The sequence below is a fragment of the Opisthorchis viverrini genome (assembly GCF_000715545.1).
Source record: "Opisthorchis viverrini unplaced genomic scaffold opera_v5_134, whole genome shotgun sequence".
Classification (NCBI taxonomy): domain Eukaryota; kingdom Metazoa; phylum Platyhelminthes; class Trematoda; order Opisthorchiida; family Opisthorchiidae; genus Opisthorchis; species Opisthorchis viverrini.
Window position 1 is genome coordinate 1,040,422 of NW_008751778.1, and position 20,340 is coordinate 1,060,761.

At 44.9% G+C, this 20,340-nt stretch overlaps 2 protein-coding genes across 2 annotated transcripts in view; one reads left to right on the plus strand and one right to left on the minus strand.

Moving 5' to 3' along the window:
* Nucleotides 1–19,987, plus strand: T265_06092 (hypothetical protein; the record flags this gene model as incomplete). Its single annotated transcript, XM_009171270.1, has 5 exons — nucleotides 1–631; nucleotides 5,843–6,052; nucleotides 10,778–11,147; nucleotides 14,431–14,655; nucleotides 18,810–19,987. The coding sequence occupies 5 exons, from the start codon at nucleotides 1–3 to the stop codon at nucleotides 18,856–18,858; spliced, it is 1,485 nt and encodes a 494-aa protein (XP_009169534.1).
* Nucleotides 17,557–20,340, minus strand: part of T265_06094 (hypothetical protein) — a gene marked incomplete at both ends in the record, with an annotated part of 24,159 nt that continues 21,375 nt past the window's right edge. The window contains 2 exons of the mRNA XM_009171272.1: nucleotides 17,557–17,648; nucleotides 17,696–17,815. Coding sequence (XP_009169536.1) covers nucleotides 17,557–17,648; nucleotides 17,696–17,815 — 212 coding nt within the window. The remainder of the gene's footprint in view (nucleotides 17,649–17,695; nucleotides 17,816–20,340) is intronic.

Here is a 20,340-nt window from a genome sequence, read left to right on the forward strand (position 1 = left end):
ATGGGCATACGATTTACGTGTTTTTTACAGGGCTGTGGGATGATCTGCCCCAGAAAACTGCCTAAAGAGGCACTATCATCTGGCGATCGGACGGAAGACACGAACACGCAGTACAACACAACTCCACCTGATAAGGCTGATGTTTCAAACAACTGCGACTTGACAATCCCACAGAAACCCATAAGGACGATTGAACCCTGTCCAAAGCTTGGTGACGCCCAATCTGGCGATCAGCAGTATTTTCAAGAAATCGATCTGCTGCTCCAAAAAGCCGGCCAGTACGAAGAAAGAAGACAGTGGGAAAACGCGATTCAAAGCCTTGAAAGTTGTCTTTTCCTTCTGAAAGCCAAAACTAACGAGGACACGGATGCGCACAAAAGTGCAAAAGTTAGCACTGCTGTAAGAATCGCGTGGTTAAAAGAATTCTGTGGACAGTCAAATGTCTCTGTACTGGAATCTTGGGTGCATGCCATGCGGTTGGCCAGAGCCTACGACGAACAAAAGCTGAGTTTTGTTTGCGCAAGACGGGTACTTCATCATGCATGCTGTCTTCATGGTGACACAAACCTAAATGAGATTCTTGCAGACCTGCATCGGACTGCTGAATCTCAAGAAAGTGGCCAGTATAAAGGTAATGTGTATTGATTTAGCTATGATTTGTGCCATAGTTCTGCTATGTTTACTCTACGTGGTGCTGTAACAGTGAAGCCAGTGACCATCTTCCTATATAACAAATTCCATAGTATCTGCAATGCAGCTGAATCAGATAAATACATAGAATGGAAGCACTAATAGAGAGTCTTTAGGGTAGGACTGGAACCCGCATTCGACTTCGGTGCTAAAATTAAGTTTTCAGAGTAGATTCTCTGTCACTTAAGAGTAAGCCAATACTGTTAAGTTTATTCACGAAATGCCATGGCATTTGGAAAGTGATATTTTTTGACTCTTTGTGTACCCGAAGTAAATTTATAAAAGTACTTGCACGAAGTGAACTTCAAACAAAGTATTTGAAGAGCAAACCACCAGGAAAGGAAGAGCAGACTGCACCCTCTTGAAGCGACGAAAAACCACATGTTTTTGGCTGTGCCTTCAGAGAAGTCGACAAACAGCAGTAATCGAAAATAAAAATTTTAGGTGGTACACCAGTGAATGCGCAGGTGAGTAATTCGGTCGCGAAACACAGCGCTTGCACATGCCGAAAGGCATATATGAATGAAATATTCGGTGTAAAGTTCCTAAACGCCGATAATTTCACTAAGATTTTCAATGTACCGTGGAAATTTCAGAACCATTCGTTCGGTGTTCTCTTTTCTGTGAGTTACTACAGACGAACTGCTCTACTACCACAGATTTTCGATGAACTTTCTCGTCACTCCGTTAACCGGGTGTACTATATAACTTAAGAAAAATTTAACTGCAATGGGTAAGGCACCATCTGTTCTAACAAAACGCACGACCACCGTTGGGCGGCCCGTGTCATTGTTGGAAATGTCTCTTCCCCCTCTTGTAAAGCTTGGGTTCCATTTTAACCGAAACGATATAACTAGAAAGTCGATTTTGATTCTTATGAGCGTTTATTCTTTAGCGAATATAGCGTGTCGATGATTTAGCATCAGACATCAATTTTTGATATTTCCCGGTGTTTTATTATGATTTCATGCTCCCACGGAGCGATTTTTGGAGTTTCACATGATGTGGAAACCCGTAGTAGAACCCTTACTCTTTCATCGAAAGTACAGTTATGGTGAATAACCTCCGTTCAAGCGAAAACTTTCCTCGCAAAACTGATCAACAGTTTGCAACAGCATCATTCTGATAAACTGACAATATAAATCACACAGTGAAAAAATATTTGTGGCAAAACCATGGGACTACTTCAAAGTAGTGTTCTATCGAGAGGAATATCAATGAGCATTGCCGGCTTATTAAGACTATTTCACCCCAATAGCTTTGTAGGCCATTCTGGAATGCAATCCTTTTGGTGGATATACACACAGAACACTCTAACGGATGCCTCTATCCTTCTGTATTGGGGCCATAAGGCTTTAGTCTTGATCGCTCATTGCGTCCGTGAACATCACGTGATATCCATCCGGTTCATACCGAAATTCCAAGCTAGTCTTCCAGAAACATGCACTGAAAACCATGACAAAGTTTTCCAAGTTTTACTTTGACAGAGGTCTCTCCAGAGATTCTTGGGATGCGCGCTGCTGCTGATTTCCAATGAGGATGAAATAGTTCTACAATGCTTCTGGGCTTTTCACCATAGATTGGCTTTGCTCACAAAGTGGAACCCCAATTTTAGTTCCACAATCTCCTCACGATACCCACATAACTCTCTCGAACTTATCGATAGCTTTCTCCATTGTGAGTCAGATAATCGTTATAAAACTTTCTAGTGGATAAAAAATGAAAATCTGCTTAGAAGGTTGATTTTGATGGTTAAGCTTACGGCAGCAGCCTGGGGGGAAATCTAGGTCACTTCTACTCAAATTCTTCCCTTTATTAATAAGACCATTATGGGACTTTCATTTAAACGACCGAAGTCCTTAAAGTCGAACTTTCAATCCTTCAAACAGTGATGATGTTGCAGCTGGTAAGGCAATAAAATTTCATCCTTAAACAAGAATATAGCACGTCAAAGCAGTCAAAACACCATACACAGTTTTCTCCACGCATCAGTTTAATCAGAAATGAACTACAGTCTGCAATTAACAGCACTACCCTCAGCAGAGTAGAATCTGTTATATCGTTCTTCAAAAGTCCTCGTCAGCATGCGCACCGGCATGAAAAAATGGCTTATTGCCATCCCTTTCTCACTAGCTAAAACTATATGAACCGATGTCAGTGATGGAGTTGGATTCTCTAAGTTTTAACAGATCAAGGAAACGCAGAGTTTTGACGATGACCAAACAAAATCATATTAACTAATTTATCCGGTCCGTTTGATGGTTCTTCCATTCATGCTGGTGCCAGAATTAGTCAGAACTCGTTCAAACCGTTAGGCGGTGCAAGTGCAATCATCAGGGAAGTTGGTCGCAGTTTTGATCACTTATTAATGTATTCTATTTTGTGCGTAGGGTCTTCACGCTGACTTCGTTCATTTGGTCCTCTATTGCTGCCCTTCCAAGGCTGCATCACGTGCCCTGGGAAACTGAGGCGTTTAGATAAGCTGACGTGTGACCTGGTGGAGCTTTACTAATCCTGAGTGTTGTTGAATGATGTATGAACCTCCAGTCTGTTAGCGGAAACATCTGAACAAACGTTAATTTCATAGGGGAAATTACTCGCAAGTTTTCTGAAAATTCTTTGACAGCCCACGACCGTTTTCCCCCTTCTTGGGGCTCATCAGGTAGNAAACAGTGCAATTTGGGTTCAAGTAGATCATGAGGTTGACGGAAACTCGGGGACTGCGCCTACCTGATGAGCCCCAAGAAGAGCGAAACCGGTCGTGGACTGTCTAAGGGTCTTCAGCAACCTTGTGAGTAGTTTCCTTCATGAAAATATCCTGAGATATCTCGAATATCGTGCCAATTGAAACATGAGGCGGTCTGTGTGCAACACATTCCCATTGCAGGATATCATAAACGAGAGATTCAGTTGAGTCTCTCGTGAAAACCGAATCCATCTACAAATGAGTGTATTTCTCGCAAGCGTTAATTTCTTTCGGTGTACTGAAGGCCGAAGAACTTCCGCCCACAGCCAACCAGTCGGTTCGAAGAAGTGAAACGGAGATTTTATTGCCGCTGTTGGGAATTGCTTCACTAATGCACAACCTCCAGCCTACATTCACTCCAAATTTTCAGCCACTTTATAGACACTGCCATGTGTGAAATTATCAGACAGTTTGTTGAGGGTGTACTCGATAGAAGAAAAACAAACAAATCTGAACGTAAATATTAGACAAACGTTTCAGGTCCGCTTGAAACGGCTAAACGCCGTATTGCTGTACTTGCGCAGACGTATTCACATCGAACGTGTACAGAATGCGGACAAATTTTAGCCAAACTCTTCTTTGGATGAGATGGTTCCATAAAACAGCCTTAACGACGTGGTTAGAAGAATTTTTGATGCCATTTTTGATGAAGGCATCTAAAAGGACAAAGTATAAACTTCCTGGGATTCAGTAAGCTAAACCAGGTTGTGCGGAGATAATTAGTGTGATGTCAAATCCCAAGTCTCCAGAGTTTCAAGACAGATGCAGACCGTGAATAGCGGATCAAGGACACAGCTTAAGAACTGTCGTTAAGTCTTGAATTTTTAACGGGAATCGGCATGTAGGGTTTTTTTAATTCTTGGACAAACCTTGTTTGTCGGATGGGTTGCAGAAAATGGCTGGTTTGACGAAATCTCTTTTAATTTCCTCTCTGGAAGGACCAAAAAGTGGAATAGCTCGATGAACTATAAATTTATATGGAATTTGGAGCAGAAGCGTGTTGTGTCTAAAAAGTAATCTGACTGTCTGTAGTAGCGCCAAGTGGTAGCCAGAATTTCGTGGCACTGAGTGAAATTACGAGACTAAGTGCATCTTCTCGTGTGGACAGGACGCATCCAGAATGTTTGGACCGATGAGGACGATTGACTTGGGATTTCCCACCAGATGCCTTCAACTAGGACCGTCTGACTCAACAAAAAACAATGAATTAGGAGTCTAAAATCCATTCAAGGCCGAAGATCTCCAGTTCAGACGCCGTTTAGATAAAGACCAGTTGCATAGCGTGCTCCGAACATCCATCGACCTATAGCTCGTCCGGATTGATAACCTAGACGGACGAGTGTCCGTGACCGTTCCGACCGGATCAACCAGGTGGCCGCTCTGGAGAGGCTTAACTATCCAACATTGTGCACTAGGATGAGGACCTCCGCGAGTTAACTAACCCCGTAGCTGAAAACATGTGCGGCATTCAATACAACCTCAACAAAACACGTTGTTGAACTGCCGGTCTGGAAGTGCTTCATTAATCGACACTCTATAACTGGAAATGCATTGCGGGGAACACAAACGGAACACTATGATGGTGTTTTAAACTTGTTTGTCGTCAATTCCCAGGAAGATAAATGAAATTCGAGAATTTGGCTGCGGTTAGTGCCCACTCTGGAATCTAATACATCACTGCAACAAGTTAGACTGAGATAAAAATACATAAGACAAAGTCAAAGCGTGCGTAATGCTGTTCTAATCTTAGCGAATATACACTCATTTGCAAACTAATTTGGTTTTCCGAGAGACTCACCTGGAACCCAGCTGAATCTCTCGTTTATGATGTTCTCAGGCAACTGAATGTGCTGCACCATGCCGCCTCATGTTTCAGTCGCTACGATATTCGAGATATTCGCGATACACGTATATCTTTGTAATGTTCTACTCATAAGCTAGCTGAAAATCCGCCGCCTAATCTAACTAGTGAAAAAACACAAGGACAGCATTTCACAGCGTAGAGCTATGTTCCTTCCCTGAACAGCCGCATAGCAGATTTTGTCCAGTGTGTCGGTACAGTTTGGAAACGTCTTAGCTTTCTTGGTTCGCGCCATTCCGATCGGACTTTTGCCTTGCAAGCGAAGCTAATCAATGGTGAAAAGCACAGTACAGAAGTTTCCTCCTTTCGGACGCAACAGGCTGAAAATCACCATGATTAACCCGCAATTAGACAGGATATGTCGCCACCCGTTCTTTACTGTACTAACGGCATTTTAGATGCGGCGTGTACTCGTTGAACAATTTATTCCCTTTCTTGGATCATTACATACTGTTGAAATGATTTCATTTTGCAGAAAACCTACAGGCGTTTCAGTAAAACTGTGAAGTGACAACAAATGAGGTTTTTGTGTTTCCCTTCCCTAGGTGCCCTTCTCAATGGAATCGGTTTGGTTTACATGAGGACCGGAGATTACTTGAAGGCTCTGAACGCTTTTCAAACCGCTTTGAATTGCATAGTTCACTATTCACCTAACACAAGAGCATCCTTGTGGCAAAATTTGGGGACGGCGTATTCGGCAATGGGAAGGCGTGAACTAGCCGTAGAAGCGCTCATTACAGCACTAAAGCTGTACAGTAAGTTGTTTTAATCCCATCTGATCGGATTCCGCTTGTGTGGTAGATCGTTTGGTTCAAGCATATTAATTGTGGTTGTGAAAAGGCTGTACCTGGTCACAGACAGTGAAGTAGTGAACAGCTGTCTCATCCTGGATGGTGCTGATTAGCAATGCGGACGTTCGAGAAACGCTTCTTACGTTTCACGAAATAATTAGGCGGTTATCTGATTTTTCGCTTGTAGTTCTGTTACCAGTGAAAGGGAAAAGGGCCTCACTGTGGAATTATTTATTAGAAAACGCCAAATGAACAGTTACAGACTATTGGACAGGGAAGCAAAAGTCCCATATGCATCCCGTTTACAGAAACCGAATATCCATCTTCTCCTTGAACGCATCTTCCTGAACGTTCCTGGATTTTCTCGACTGTCGCTCAAGTGCAAGCAACTGCGACTCCACAAAGTCCGTGATAGATCTCACTTTCCGAGAGACGCGGAGCGAATTTACGAGAAACATACTACTCATATGCCCTATCAGTAGTATCCACAGTCACACCAGTATCTACATCTAGCGGGCACTGAAATTCCACATCAAAACAACCGGACTGCGTGACACCGGTCACAAAACTCCCTTCGTAATAGATCTCAACCAATCAAATAATGCTGAACCTGTCTTGTCTCACAGGGATGACTGGAAATCTTTAGCGAATGGAGTTTTAGCTAGCGGATTTAAATGAAACAGTTGACTGTCAATTTTTTGTAAATGGCGATTCTGATGGACTGGAAAGGTAAAGCTCTCTTACAAATAACAATCACTAGAAGCTGGCACGATGAACATCTAGTCACATCGTTGGCACAAAGCGGCCGGATGCAACAATAACGGATAAGAGAAAAAATAAAAATAACGGATCTAGGAAAATCCCATACACCGGGAATAATTATTCGTGTCAGCTTGCGGCCAATATGAAGGTAAATCAATAACGGGAAGCCGAATTTCAACGATTCGGATAACTTAAATGTATTTGAAAGAGATTTATCACAGAGATAGGAGAAAGCGTATCAGCTGATCATTGTTATCGGTTACTTAACTGGGCGTAGGAACACCGAAGTTTGTAGTCTCAAATAATGGAGAACTCCGGAGTGGACACATTTGGTATCCCAAAAGCTAATGTCGCCAAATGTTGTACGTGATGCGGACAATCGATCGCATAGTTCGAGCCCATTCAGACTTGATAATTCAGGTGCGTCTAGCGTGAGCTGTTGGAGTAGTGCAAACTCCCGCACAGCAAGGGATATGCACTGATGATGAGCTCTAATAGGATCGAGACTGGAGACCCCTCGTTCCCCCAGGAGGGTGAGAACTTTAAATGTATTTGAAAGAGATTTATCACAGAGATAGGAGAAAGCGTATCAGCTTATCATCATTGTTATCGGTTACTTAACTGGGCGTAGGAACACCGAAGTTTGTAGTCTCAAATAATGGAGAACTCCGGAGTGGACACATTTGGTATCCCAAAAGCTAATGTCGCCAAATGTTGTACGTGATGCGGACAATCGATCGCATAGTTCGAGCCCATTCAGACTTGATAATTCAGGTGCGTCTAGCGTGAGCTGTTGGAGTAGTGCAAACTCCCGCACAGCAAGGGATATGCACTGATGATAAGCTCTAATAGGATCGAGACTGGAGACCCGCCGTTCCCCCAGGATGGTGAGGACTCACCAAAATAATAGTATCAGGGAAGCCGGAGGACTTTCTAAGCAACAATCCTGTAAATGCGACTTGTACAAATCTCATAGGCACCTTCAACTAAATCTTCAGTTATCTCGTATTGATCTTCCTTGGGACAAGGAATGTCTGCGCTGCGCCAACGAATAACCCAACTGATCCGATTTGCAACCCTATGTAATCCCTCTGCTCTAACAGTCCGCAGCAATGTCAAAGACTCCGTTCCACATCACTGGACGCTATTTTCTTTTTCTACCAATTAGTTTAATGCAGCTGGGAACACATTACTTCAGATAACCTCATGGAAGGTCGTCCACGTTTTGGCCTAAAACTGAAGCATATAACGATCAGTAGCCAGAAATCTTTTGAAAGGCTGAAGAGAAGGCACGCAGTGCTGTGAGATATTAGATAGGGAGGGTAGATGCCGACGAAATACAATGGTCTTATTCGCTGTGTGACTGCTTTTCGACCCAAACTGATAGTAAGTGGCACTCCATAAAAGTCATTACGAATGAACACCATTTGGTTTCCTGTCTAACTTCTAGCTCGATGGATGAATAAGTGTACGTACTAAAACAAAGATATCAATTAATTTCAAAAGTCCGGAGAAAACTACAGTGGCTACCACATGGAAGTTCAAAACCATGCAATCCGTTCACAGCAGCTGCGAAATGTATCAGCATGGACTGTTTAGATGTTAGGGTGTATCTCCGTAGGGCAAGAATTTGAGTTGCGCGTTTCACGCTCGAGTCTGGAGCAACAAAACGTTGAGCTGAAAAACTCGAAAGCGAATACCTGTAAGCTGAAGGAGATGATAGAGTTGTCACTAATTTAGGAAATATCCAGCGGATTCCTTGGCACTCCTGACTGGCAGTAAGTTCATTCGACCAACAAACTGAAGTCACTTAGCGTGCCGTCGTTTGAAGGACCGCGCTTCAAATAAAACATTTAAGCCAGAAGCGTTTTACATGGAGTGAACCAAGTTTTATCTGGCAGACACTGGTTGAGCAGTAGGTGCACGCTCACCTTTCACGACAAATGTCCGATGTCCAGACTCACACAGCAAAGCTTATCAGCCCGAATTGAATATGACTCTCCGATTCGGAAGGAAGGCAGTTGAAATGAAATCACCTCGTGTCTAGTAAATTATAGCTTCATTCTCTTAGGTCAACTTTTCAGCATGTAGAATTACAATGTTATCACGCAATTAGTGAGAAAATCATTCGACCAACGCAAAACTCCTCATCAACACATACCTTACACAAGTAGAGAAGTGAGGCTGATACACAGGTTAGTGGGATTAACTACAAAACTAATCATCATCATCATCGTCAGGTGAAATAACCGCGTACTCGTCGTACAGTGGTTATAGCTGCCGCAGTTTCGTCCACCGATGATTTCGGGAGGCGGGGATGTAGGTAGCTGCGCATTTCAGGCGGGAGCTGATAAATTGGTGCACAAATCCAGCACTGTCAGTGGGCTGTCAAGTGGGGTAGGGGGGTTGGAAAAGGAGTTATGAATTAGGCAATAGCTTGGATGCACGAGCACCATTGAAGGCGCGACTGGACCATGTCTGACAATGTCTCCAACTGTCTCAGGGTCCCCATCCAGGAAGACGGCAGTGACCAGCGCAGCTAAGTTTGCTGGTAATGGCTTTCATACTTCGCTGCCAAATCATTGTTTGACCGCCTCTGGCTTTCTTCCACCCTTCACATGGTTGTGCGAAAAGAGCCTTTCGAGGAAGTCGGTCGACTGGCATACGCAGCACGTGGCCAAACCAGCGCAGCCTATGCAGTGTGATCAGTTCATCTATCGAGGGTGAGTTATTTCTCCCGAATACCATTCGATGTGCTTCAGCATTGCTGATCCAGTGTTCCTACAAGATTTGGGCAATGCTCCCACTGCCCCGTGGGTCAGAACTTTGAGTGAGGAAACTGATCAAATAAGGTACCACTGAACTATGGTGTCTGGACTTTCTTGCGGACAAATGTTGGTATTTGTTAGAGTGATATCAAGCAGAGTCGGCTGCAGTTATTGACAGATAAAAACGTCGGAAAGCTGTTGGTTGATACAGCGACTAGCGTTAAAATGTTTGCCAAGTCAATCGGGGACATTACATGAGATTCTACCGTACCCCCAAAAGGTGTTTTAGCAACCTGATAACAACGGAACGATATTTCTCAAGGGCTTCTGGGACAGGATAATGCAACCATAAAACTAGTTGGAGGAACGCCAGCGCTAACAGACCAATGCACGACATTGAGGAAAACGGGAGGCATTCACAGTTTCAACAAACTCTGTACGCTACCAAAGATCACTTGTATGTGCGCGATGGATAAACGACCGAGTAGCTCCGGTATTTCATAGTACAATTCTTGGAGAGAGGGCACTTACAAAGGCGACAGACTAATGGGTACGTAGTGAGTGAAGCGGAATCGAGAGAGCAATTTATTGTCAATTAGAGACAAAGATGGTCAAATAGCGTTCGCCTAGCCACCCAACATCAGGCAGTGAGTACAGTTTGTGACTGCAAGTTTCTTCCAGACACACAATAGCTACGATCAACCACTACGTCATCAGCATATCTGAACTCAATTGCGCTGATAGCGCTTGACAATTGTGAACAGAATTGCAGCATTAACTACTCATCGGAAGCAAAAAATGTGTGATGGAGTGTACCATGCCATTCCCTTCTCAAACGGATCTAATATACTCAGCGCCTTAGAAATCCCAATAAATTACTCGTGTCGCATTTAGAATCGCACACTCCACAAACAATAGTCAAATGGAGCATGTCCAACCAAACAGAGTAAGATTAGGTTCTCCTGAAAATCACTCGTCCGCTCAATTTGAAACGGCAACCTGGATTTTGAATCTCCGAGTCTACACAGTCCACGCAAACAAACTGTACTGATTCTATTGATTTTATTTGAAAAGGAAGTCGCATCGGGCATCCAACTCACCACGCTTTTGATTAGCCACCTCCTATATGCACCCATTTATCGATCGACGCTTGTTTTAGGACGAAAATCCATGTACGAGGGAGAGGCTCAAGCGTGCTATAACCTAGGTTGTGTGCTATCCGCAATACCGTCGAAGAACTCTTTGGCGCGCTGGTACTTTGTTCTCGCCCGTCGCGCCGCACAAATGGTTCACCTTCAACGAATAGTAGGCCTAGCCAACAAAGCGATTGCTGCGATCGATCGGTCCAGTGGGGCCCAACAATGGAATGGGAATGAGCGCTCCAGTATCACGAATTTCGTGTTCGAGACGGAAACTCCTCCGAACAGTGTACTCAGCTACCTCCAAACAATGCAAGGATTCGAAGAGAACGACGAAGCTCTCTACAGTTCGTGCAGCTTTGCGGCTGCGTTCGATGGTTTTCTAATGGGGTGAGTATATTCTGGCAGCTTTCTTCTATTTGTCCGGCTAGTTTCTAAAAAGTTTCTCCATTAATCCGTTGACTGTGCACAGATTTACAAATGACCCGTTCTACTACGTTCTTCACCTGTGCACAGAACCTTCATGGTAACTCATCGTCACCATCGATAGTATAACATCCGTGTTCAGCACTGATGCTTCACTGCCTTACTATCATTTATTTGAAACATTTATTGTGACGAAAAGAATAAAATAAAAAAGCATGTCACAATCATTCCGACGTGCCTTCTCCTCCAGACACTCATTCAGGTAATATGGATAGAAAATGACAGCGGACAAACCAGTAGCATCGAATAGTAGCCATATCTTGCAGAATCTCCATCAATGCACATGGGGGATCGCGTGGACCCCATCATGCATGGCGACGTAGCCTAAACGTTTTTGTAACTAACTTCATCTCCCACTGATATCATCGGTCGGGAGTGTCGGACGATGGATGCGGCCTATCCGTGTGCGAGATGGCCCAATTGGTTAGAGCGCGAATTTACTGACCGCAAGGTTCGTGGTTCGAACCCGACCTCTGCCTCTCGACTCCTGTGTCTAGGTTTGGGAAACCTGAGAGTAGCCCAGCCCTCGTGCAACTTTCGTTCGGCATGGCAGTTCATCTCCCTCTGCCAGGTGAAAGACTGACCGACTGTCTGTTTGTAGCACTCCAAATTAGACACGGAAAACAGCACTCTCTTAGACGTTGTGTGTAACACCCATTGCTTCCATGGTTGGTCCGCTTCCGATATGGACATTCGAACATCTGTGATTACGTAGCAAACAAGACTGGTGCACGAGGAAGTACGCCGTCAACTACTAGCCCTTAAGGATACAAGAACCTGACGGGTGGGAAAAACGGTATGCTGCGACCCAACCATCGGTCCATACATGACACCAACAAAGTGAACAATCAAACAAAATAAATAAATTTTCTTCAATCCGTTTCGTTCCGATGTTAAATTCCCCGAAATGACGAATTTCATGTATGTAAGCACAAGATTCCGGCCGGCATTATGTTTCGTTCAACTCTCCGAAAGGAAGTATCGCAAAGCTGGATGGGAACATAATGAACAGCAGTCCTTAGAGGACTTGTGGAATCGACTGGTAAATAAAATTTTCGTATTATCTTGTCAACAGTCAATCATGAGAACTGTAGCAATTCAGGAACGAATAAAGAGAACTCGGCGGAACATGGTACACTGCCCAACAAAAAAACAGTATCCCAATCCTCTCCTTCCCCTAGCGAATATGACTGACTGTGTGTCACAGAGTACATCAGCCTGGACAATCCAGTGCTATAGTTGTGACCAGAGGAAACATTTCTTGATTTACTCCTCGTCACAAGTAACACCTTCTGTTAGAGGGAGATTTATTCTGAGATTAAGACATGGAAGCTTCTATGACGAAACGTTCTGGGCTTGTCGTTCAAAGGAGATCAGGTAGTCCAGGCAGGCACGTTAGATATCACTGATGCGTCGACACCGTCTGCATTATTGACCGACCTGGTGATGGGACACATAAGCAGTTTGACACACGAGAACGATCACAGCTGACACCTGCACTATCCGCCACTGATTTTCTGAAAGCCCATCTGGGTTTACATACATGTTTGGGTTAACCATGTGAATTTAGAAGCAGGGCATCAGAGAATCGAATCCCATCACATCGACCTAACGAGTCCCAGGTGTCAGCAGACACGTAAGCGATTGTATTCCCAGGAAAGGCCACTCTTTTCTCTTCAAAAAGGTTTGGTAAACACGCCACTCTTATTTTCAAATTGTTGATAACCTTCAAAACTGGCATCTAATTTGGATGTACACAAGTGGCTTCGATTCTGGTAGTTTTTAGAAGAAATAAATTTTATAGAGTAGATCTTCACTTATTGAGCTTAGTAAGATGAGTGAAGTCGCCTGCCCCTGGCGGGATTCCTTCTTCGACTTCCTAGAATTTGTTTAACACGCCATAGTAACATAGGGCGCCAATCGTAAGGTCAAACGATGAGTGTAGGTCCCTTCAGGCGATTCTCTGAATTTCGGACTTTTGTACTAACACTATTTGCCACAACACCTCGAGTTCAAGTGCCAGTCAGATAACAGTGTCCTAGCTTGTATATTTGTAATGTACTACTCATAGGGTTGCTGAAAATCCATCGACAGCCCACGACCGGTTTCGCCCTACTTGGGGCTCATCAGGTAGGCACAGTCTCCGGGTTTCCGTCAACCTTGTGTCCTAGCTTCCTCAGGACCGTTTGTGTGTACTTGCCTGTAGTTCAGTTTTTCAGTCATCCAGAAGGCGGCACACCCATATGCTCCGCTATTCACTTCAAACTAGGGAATATGCGACCACAGCTACGCAAGCCCATATGCGCTCCCCGACAGAAACGAATTCCTTTCAGCAGAAAGCATACTGATAAGTAGAACAGGCTTCATCGATTCGTGCACAAAAGTATAAAAGCGGGTGTGTTTTGGTGGCACCGGAGTCCATAGTTACTCATTCTCTAAAGAACTAGTGTTTGCCAGTTCATCGTTGATATGCTAAGTTGTAAAAGTTTACGCGCCTTGAAGTTAGAAATTCTGAGGCGAACTAACACAACGGTGACCCCAATATGACACCGTCGTGGACTCTTGAGTAAGCTGAAGCCGTTTCTGAAACCTGCTGGCCCGAACAGCGTGTACATGCGCACATGCCAAATACGCAGCTCTATCCTATCTCCACACGCACGAGGACTTGAAAGTGATTGATTCGGTTATCATTTATTTCAAATAAAAACACACTGATGGATTTATGAAGGCTGAAATAAGGATAAAAATCACACCACTCGCACTGAGTGATGGGCGTGAACAACAAAACCCAGGGATAAGGTAATCGGTTCGCCCCAGAGTTGAACAACAGGCTTGAATGTCTCCAATAATTCGTTCCTGTGAGTTTCCACTCATCGTTCATCTGTAACACCCTTCCTTCCCCTAGCTGCCATGTCACCCGAGGGAAGCAAAAGGGCTGGGATACTGCCGGAATGCACAAGTCTAGACAGGGGAAGTCGAGAAGCAGAGGTCGGGTTCGAACCACGGACCTTCCGGTCAGTAAATTCGCGCTCTAACCACTACAGCCATCTCGCTCCAGTTTTTACCTATAATTGAGATAAATCTGGATTGATCTGGTCCATGCGCTGACTTGATTACAAGCAAGCAATGACGCGTAACTGACTTTCCCGTTGTGCTATTTCCGACTCCATTGCATTCTTCGAACAAGGCGCATCCAACATAGCGACAATGGTACTGAAGGTGGAGCAACCGATTTAATTTCGTTAACTGCAGATGGTGACCAGAAAGACCAGTTAGCTCAAGGTCGATTGACGTCAACAAGCCAAATCACGGCTCTTGAACTACTGTCCGGGAGGCAGGAGGAGGCATATTCGAGAACCTCAAGTGAGGACCAAAAAGCAATTCGACAGGACAGCGGTGAACCCCAGGATCGGTAAGTTGCACGAGCAACCCATACGTCTCTTCTTTAACTTTGCACCCGCAAACGAATTTATCCCATACCTTATCCCCTTGCTATAAAGAGGACAGTTGGCGGGTGTTCGAGCTACAGAAACGCTTGTGCGCTCTGTCCCTCCAGCATGATGAAAGCGCTGCAAAGCCCCTTCCTCCGTTCTGCAGTACAACACTCAGCCTGGTGAGATTGCACTGCATCATTGCGGTCAGACATAGCAAAATAGGTGTCTTTCTGACAAAACTTTCGCGACCGTCACCATTTTGCTGGTGATTCCGCTTTACCGTTTGACCAGTATGATGTTCGGATCCCAGTTCTTTACTGCCAGTTTACCCAAGCCCTGACAGAAGAACCCGAGATGAACAGGTCGACTTCGAACCACGGATCATCCGGTCAGTAAATTCGCGCACAACCACTTGGGCCACCTCCCACCCCCAAACCCCGGATGTTAGAAAACGAACACACGACAACCGTTTCTCAAATGAGTGGGCAATATTCGCAAAACCACCGGTCGTTTAGATCGTTTGCGACCGCGTATTATGCACAAACTACGCTTTGTTGCATACATTTTTATTCCGCCTCTACTTCTCAGCCAGAAGTAATTCTCGTGCCCGTAAAATGTTAACGCTGATATAGGAGGGCACAACATGCAGTAGCCCTACCGATCCTTTTGCCAAGGGTTTTGGTAGCACATTCCGTTGGACTTTAGCTTGACCGTGATGTCTAAAGACGAATCGCAGTTGATGGGAAGGAAGTTACGTACTAAGGGGCGGGTCTAGCGAAAGTATGGTGAAAAAATAAGTAACTGCTTTTCAATCTGCATGCGTCAGATTGTGGCTTGTGTAGTCTAGCGGTTGTTTGTCAAGACCTGAATTGCCCACATCGTACTGCACACGTGGCAAGTGTGGATTTAGCACGCCAACACTAATACTTTCTTGCTTTTTTTCAAGCACGCGCTTTTGTCGATTCTTCAAACACAATGGCACTCCTCTGTGTATATTGATTTCATCAAGTCAGGTAAATGACGCCTAAAAAGAACTGTCACTGTGGGCTCTAGTTAACTATCCCGCTATACAGCTCGAAATAAGAACCTGTAAGCTAACGAATGCAGCTGGCTAAAGCGCTGGTGATGCGCCGACAACAAACAAATTTGGAGGATGAATTCCCAGGTGTACACGAACCATGCTTCGATCCTATCCACTGTGTCAAACCTGTGGGAAGTAGCAACAGTTTAGGGATTTCTATAGGCTATTAAGATGTATACGTGAAGTACTCGTGAATAAGTGACATGTCCTAGTTTGCGAGCAGTTGGGTTCTTACGACGGGTGCTTCCCACCGGAAGGGCATACGCTGTCTAATACCCGGTGGTTAGACTTTGACAGCGTCGATTCACAACCGTCGGACCGATAGACTACGTTGGCATGATTGGCTTTCTGACCCGCGAGTCAACAATTTCATTCATTTTCCAGCCCATTTGACGGGTTTCTCTTCAGGGTGTAAGAACTCACTGTAGTGTCACTTGTGTATAGCGTTTCTCTGTCCACCCATCGTGCTTCACACCGTTCTATATTGCGAAGTTTCGGAGCACCGTAATCACAGCACCACAGCATAACATCCCTGTTCAAAATATGCTTCACTGCGAAACAATCGACTTATATGAGTCTTGTTGTGAAGACAAAAGAACAAACGTGGATGAGGAAGCGACTAAGCGCTAGCCCATCAATCATTTCTAGGTGCCTACACCTCCAGACACTCACTCAGGTAATCTGGACAGAAACTGACAACCAAAAAGCCGTTTACATCTATCAGCAGCAATATCTTGCAGTGTCCCTGATTAGGCGCATACGGGATCACGCTGACCTCATCCTTGAAGGCTACCTATGCCTCTTCCATTTCCTTAGCCCTCGGTGTCCACAGAGCTTCACGTTCGCGCGCACGCTCACTTTCAGCTATCATCTGACAATCCGCCGCACCAAACTACGTTCACGATCGCGGGATATATTTCTCCGACATTCACTGTTCTGTCTGATATCCACGCTTGAGCGGGCCTGGTAGGGCCGTTGTACGAGAAAAGCTCCCAGCACTGTGCAAAGAGGCGGCGACCAGGTCTCAGTATGGATTTCCATAAAATGGTAAAGCAGTCGGAAGATTCCAGAAGACCATTCCAATAAATTCGTCTAACTTCCGAGTCTACGAGACTCTCAGTTGCTATTGTGCGCACCTTACGGCGCCTTGGCAAACGTAGGAAGATGCGACTCCGAACGAACGCCTGGCCGGAATCTATAAATGTGTTCCAAAACCACCGGCGATCAGTTATTCATCCATACCATTGGTGCCTGGTGGTAGTGTGATCGATTTGAGTTCGTGACCAGCGCGCCTTTGGAGGACACCACGTTGCCATAGGACTTCGGCTATTTCGAAAGTTAGTACTACACAGTAACAGCCTGAGGTCAGCACACAGCTGAAGCAATCGTTCACCAGTGTCCATACGTACCGAGTCCAATGCACGTCCACCACCAACTGAGTCTCAGATGCGCTAAGCCTTCTCATTTGTCTACCTAGATCTTCGACAACCACACTGATATCTGAGCTTTTACTCGCCGCAACGGGGCGTTCAGGGCGCCATAAAACTTGACTTTAATGGTGTCAGAGCTATAGTCAGTTGTGGTGTAAGCAGACACGACAAACAGAGAGCAATCAACTTCCCCCTTGTGAGATTCCTTCACAGGTGTTACCGGACGAACCGCCCACAGGCGGATAGCAACGAATTTACAGTCAACCAAAGACCTCCTCCATCTGGTGACTTAGAACGATACCGACCACTGCATAGTCTGTCACATCATCATCATCAAAGACAGCAACATCAGCGTTGACACTGATGTTTCACTGCGGTAATTCTGCTACAGCGGCCTCTGGATCACCAGAGGTGCGTAACCCGAAGCGATTGGAGAGTGGTGCGGCGGTTAGCTCAACTCCTGCGTTTGCGTCTTGAATTATTGATACTGAAATACAGCACAGTCACCTCCATGCGAGTCAAATGTGAGAGCAAGAGCATTTTGTTGACCTTCTTGCTTCAGAGTGCAGACACTGAAGGCAGCCAAATGGAATAGGCGTCCAGGCTTGAAGAGTGGTTTCGAGGTGCCTGAAGTTGTCAGCACCGGGGGACGCGCAAACGGAAAACCAAAGCAGGCGGACGGAATTATCAGTGCCTGGTCTACAAGGAGCGCGTTAGTGATGGGGTGTGGAGGAGGAAGTATGTGAAAGAATAAGGGAGGCGTCAGTAGTAGTATGTTTTCGCTGACCTGCCTAGCTGAATGCAGCAAGGCGACTCGGCTGATGGCACAACGCGATGGTCGACGTGACATGAGTTTACTTGTATATGTGCGGTCCATGGTCGTACGTGGGCTGGGATACTGTCAGGGCACCCATACCTATATAGGAAGATGATTAGAGTCTTCAATCAAAGTCATTATCTGAAAGTCCTGACCGCAGGGCAGCGGTGTTCGCCGGGAAATGCAAGTGCATTCGCGTGTTACAATCCACAACTTGGAAGGCCAGCAGACTGTGTTCGTCAGGCCCCTGACCATTGGTGTGAAACCATGAGTATCGTACAGACATCCTAGTATAGCTTAATGGGCAGAGGAACGCGCGCGAATCGTCACATCATGGTAAGGTCTAGTATCTTCGTGATGGGTTTCGGAGCTAAATCACGTTGGGTGACTCTTAGATAATTGCTTTCTGGTAGTTCACAACGTATCCTCGCCACAGTGCCGTAGATTTTGATCCGACCTCGCTTCAGCACAATGTGGAGTTGTCTACGTTTGACTAGATCGGGATCCAGATCAGCCCACAAGCAATCTAAATCTAACTTTTCTGTTTCCAGACGAAAACGGGGTAATTCTGATCGAAGATGAACAAATAAGCAGGATCAGTGTGAACTTCAGCTTAGTTTCTTATTAAACCTAAGCAGACGCCCGATTTCACAGAACTATTGACTATCCTGACCGTGCAGGAGCGTAAATCGAATCTACCAATCCTAAGGATATCACATTAGAGGCCGCAGATGGTCGGTCATCTTATACTAACAATCAAACTCGTAACTTTTGATGACGATATCTGTTTGGTTCATATTTCAGGGTGGAAACGAACATGGATCGAGAGGCCATATGTCGGGAAAAGACATGAAATCTCGCCATACTGACTGGGAAGCCAAACAAAAGGATAACAAACGTCGTCTTGCAAACAGTATATGATTGACCACATATTCATGGGGAAAAAAAGAATATACAACTACATTATACGAAGTCACACACTCTCAGTGCACCATTAGAAAAGTGCAAACGGATTACCGGATATAAACTTTGAGGGGAAGCGGATGAACGACCTGAAATTGGAAGTCTTTGATTGGTTGCTCGTATTGGCAGTAGAACAGTTTGGGGTCAGACTGAACAGGGCTTTATAAAAAAACGCGTGAAACAGTATAAATGCAACACCATGTGTGGCTAATGAACGGACCGGCGTGATGGTTATTCTTTCTTGTCTGAAAAAATGGAAAATGAGATAGGTAATGTGTGGAGTAGAGAGTACATAAGAGTGAAAAAAGACATACGACAGAGATATCAACAAACAGGCACTGGGGGCGTGGGTGAAATTCAATAGGATATCGTACGCAAATAACTCAGAGTGGACCAGAACTTGTTGAACAAAACTGTTCCGTCACAAAACCCTTGAAGAGCTACGGATTAGAGCAGTTTTTCCTCTCCACAAACTGCGAGTAAGATCTAGAAACATCGTCCACGGCGACAGGCATCTATGTGTGACGACAAGATGATTCTTCTTCAAACGAGTAAGTGTCCGTGTATACACACAAAGGGTTGTGAGTCATAGGAAGCGTAATAGCTAACCCAGTCAATGAAAAAATACATGTATAGGCTTAATACACTACTCCTAAGGTTGCTGAAAATTCGTCGACAGCCTACGACCGGTTTCGCCCCTCTTGCGGCTCATCAGGTCGGCGCAGTTCCCGAATTTCCGTCAGCTTTATGTTTTACCTGAAGAGAATACAGTTGTTGCAGACAGTCATGAATGGAGGTGTGGAATTGCGCAGTTGATGCCAACAAAACTGCCGTGTCCAACGACCACTTTTTACCGTCCACTTCATAACCCGATTCCGCAATCATGTCAGGCTTACGCATAAACAAAACCAACAAGAAAAAATGGCTTCAAATATCTCCACACCTTCGGTAGATAAAACTATGACAGATGGAACCCTTAATACCAGATAAGCTGTTTGCAGATGCGGCATTGACCTTTCGATTTAAGAAGTTGGATGAAAACAGCTATAGCCACCGTAAAAAAAACACGACCACAACCAATAAGGTAACATCTACGTTCGAACCCAAAAGAGCTTCTAAGACCCTGTGAGAGTCCCCTCGTCGAACAAAAGTGTTGTGGCCAAGTTGCACCGCAAAATTACCGTGAACAGGTCCTCCGAATACCTCTACACGTGAGGTATCGCACTCATATTCTTCAGAAGAAGAATGCTCCCCAAGAGACGATACATCGATAGCCTCTATTGCGGTCGACATTAAACAAATTGTCTTTAGTTTTTGGATTGGGGGAGTATGAAGTAGTAGTGGCTGGTGGAGGTATTTGAACAAGAAAAGT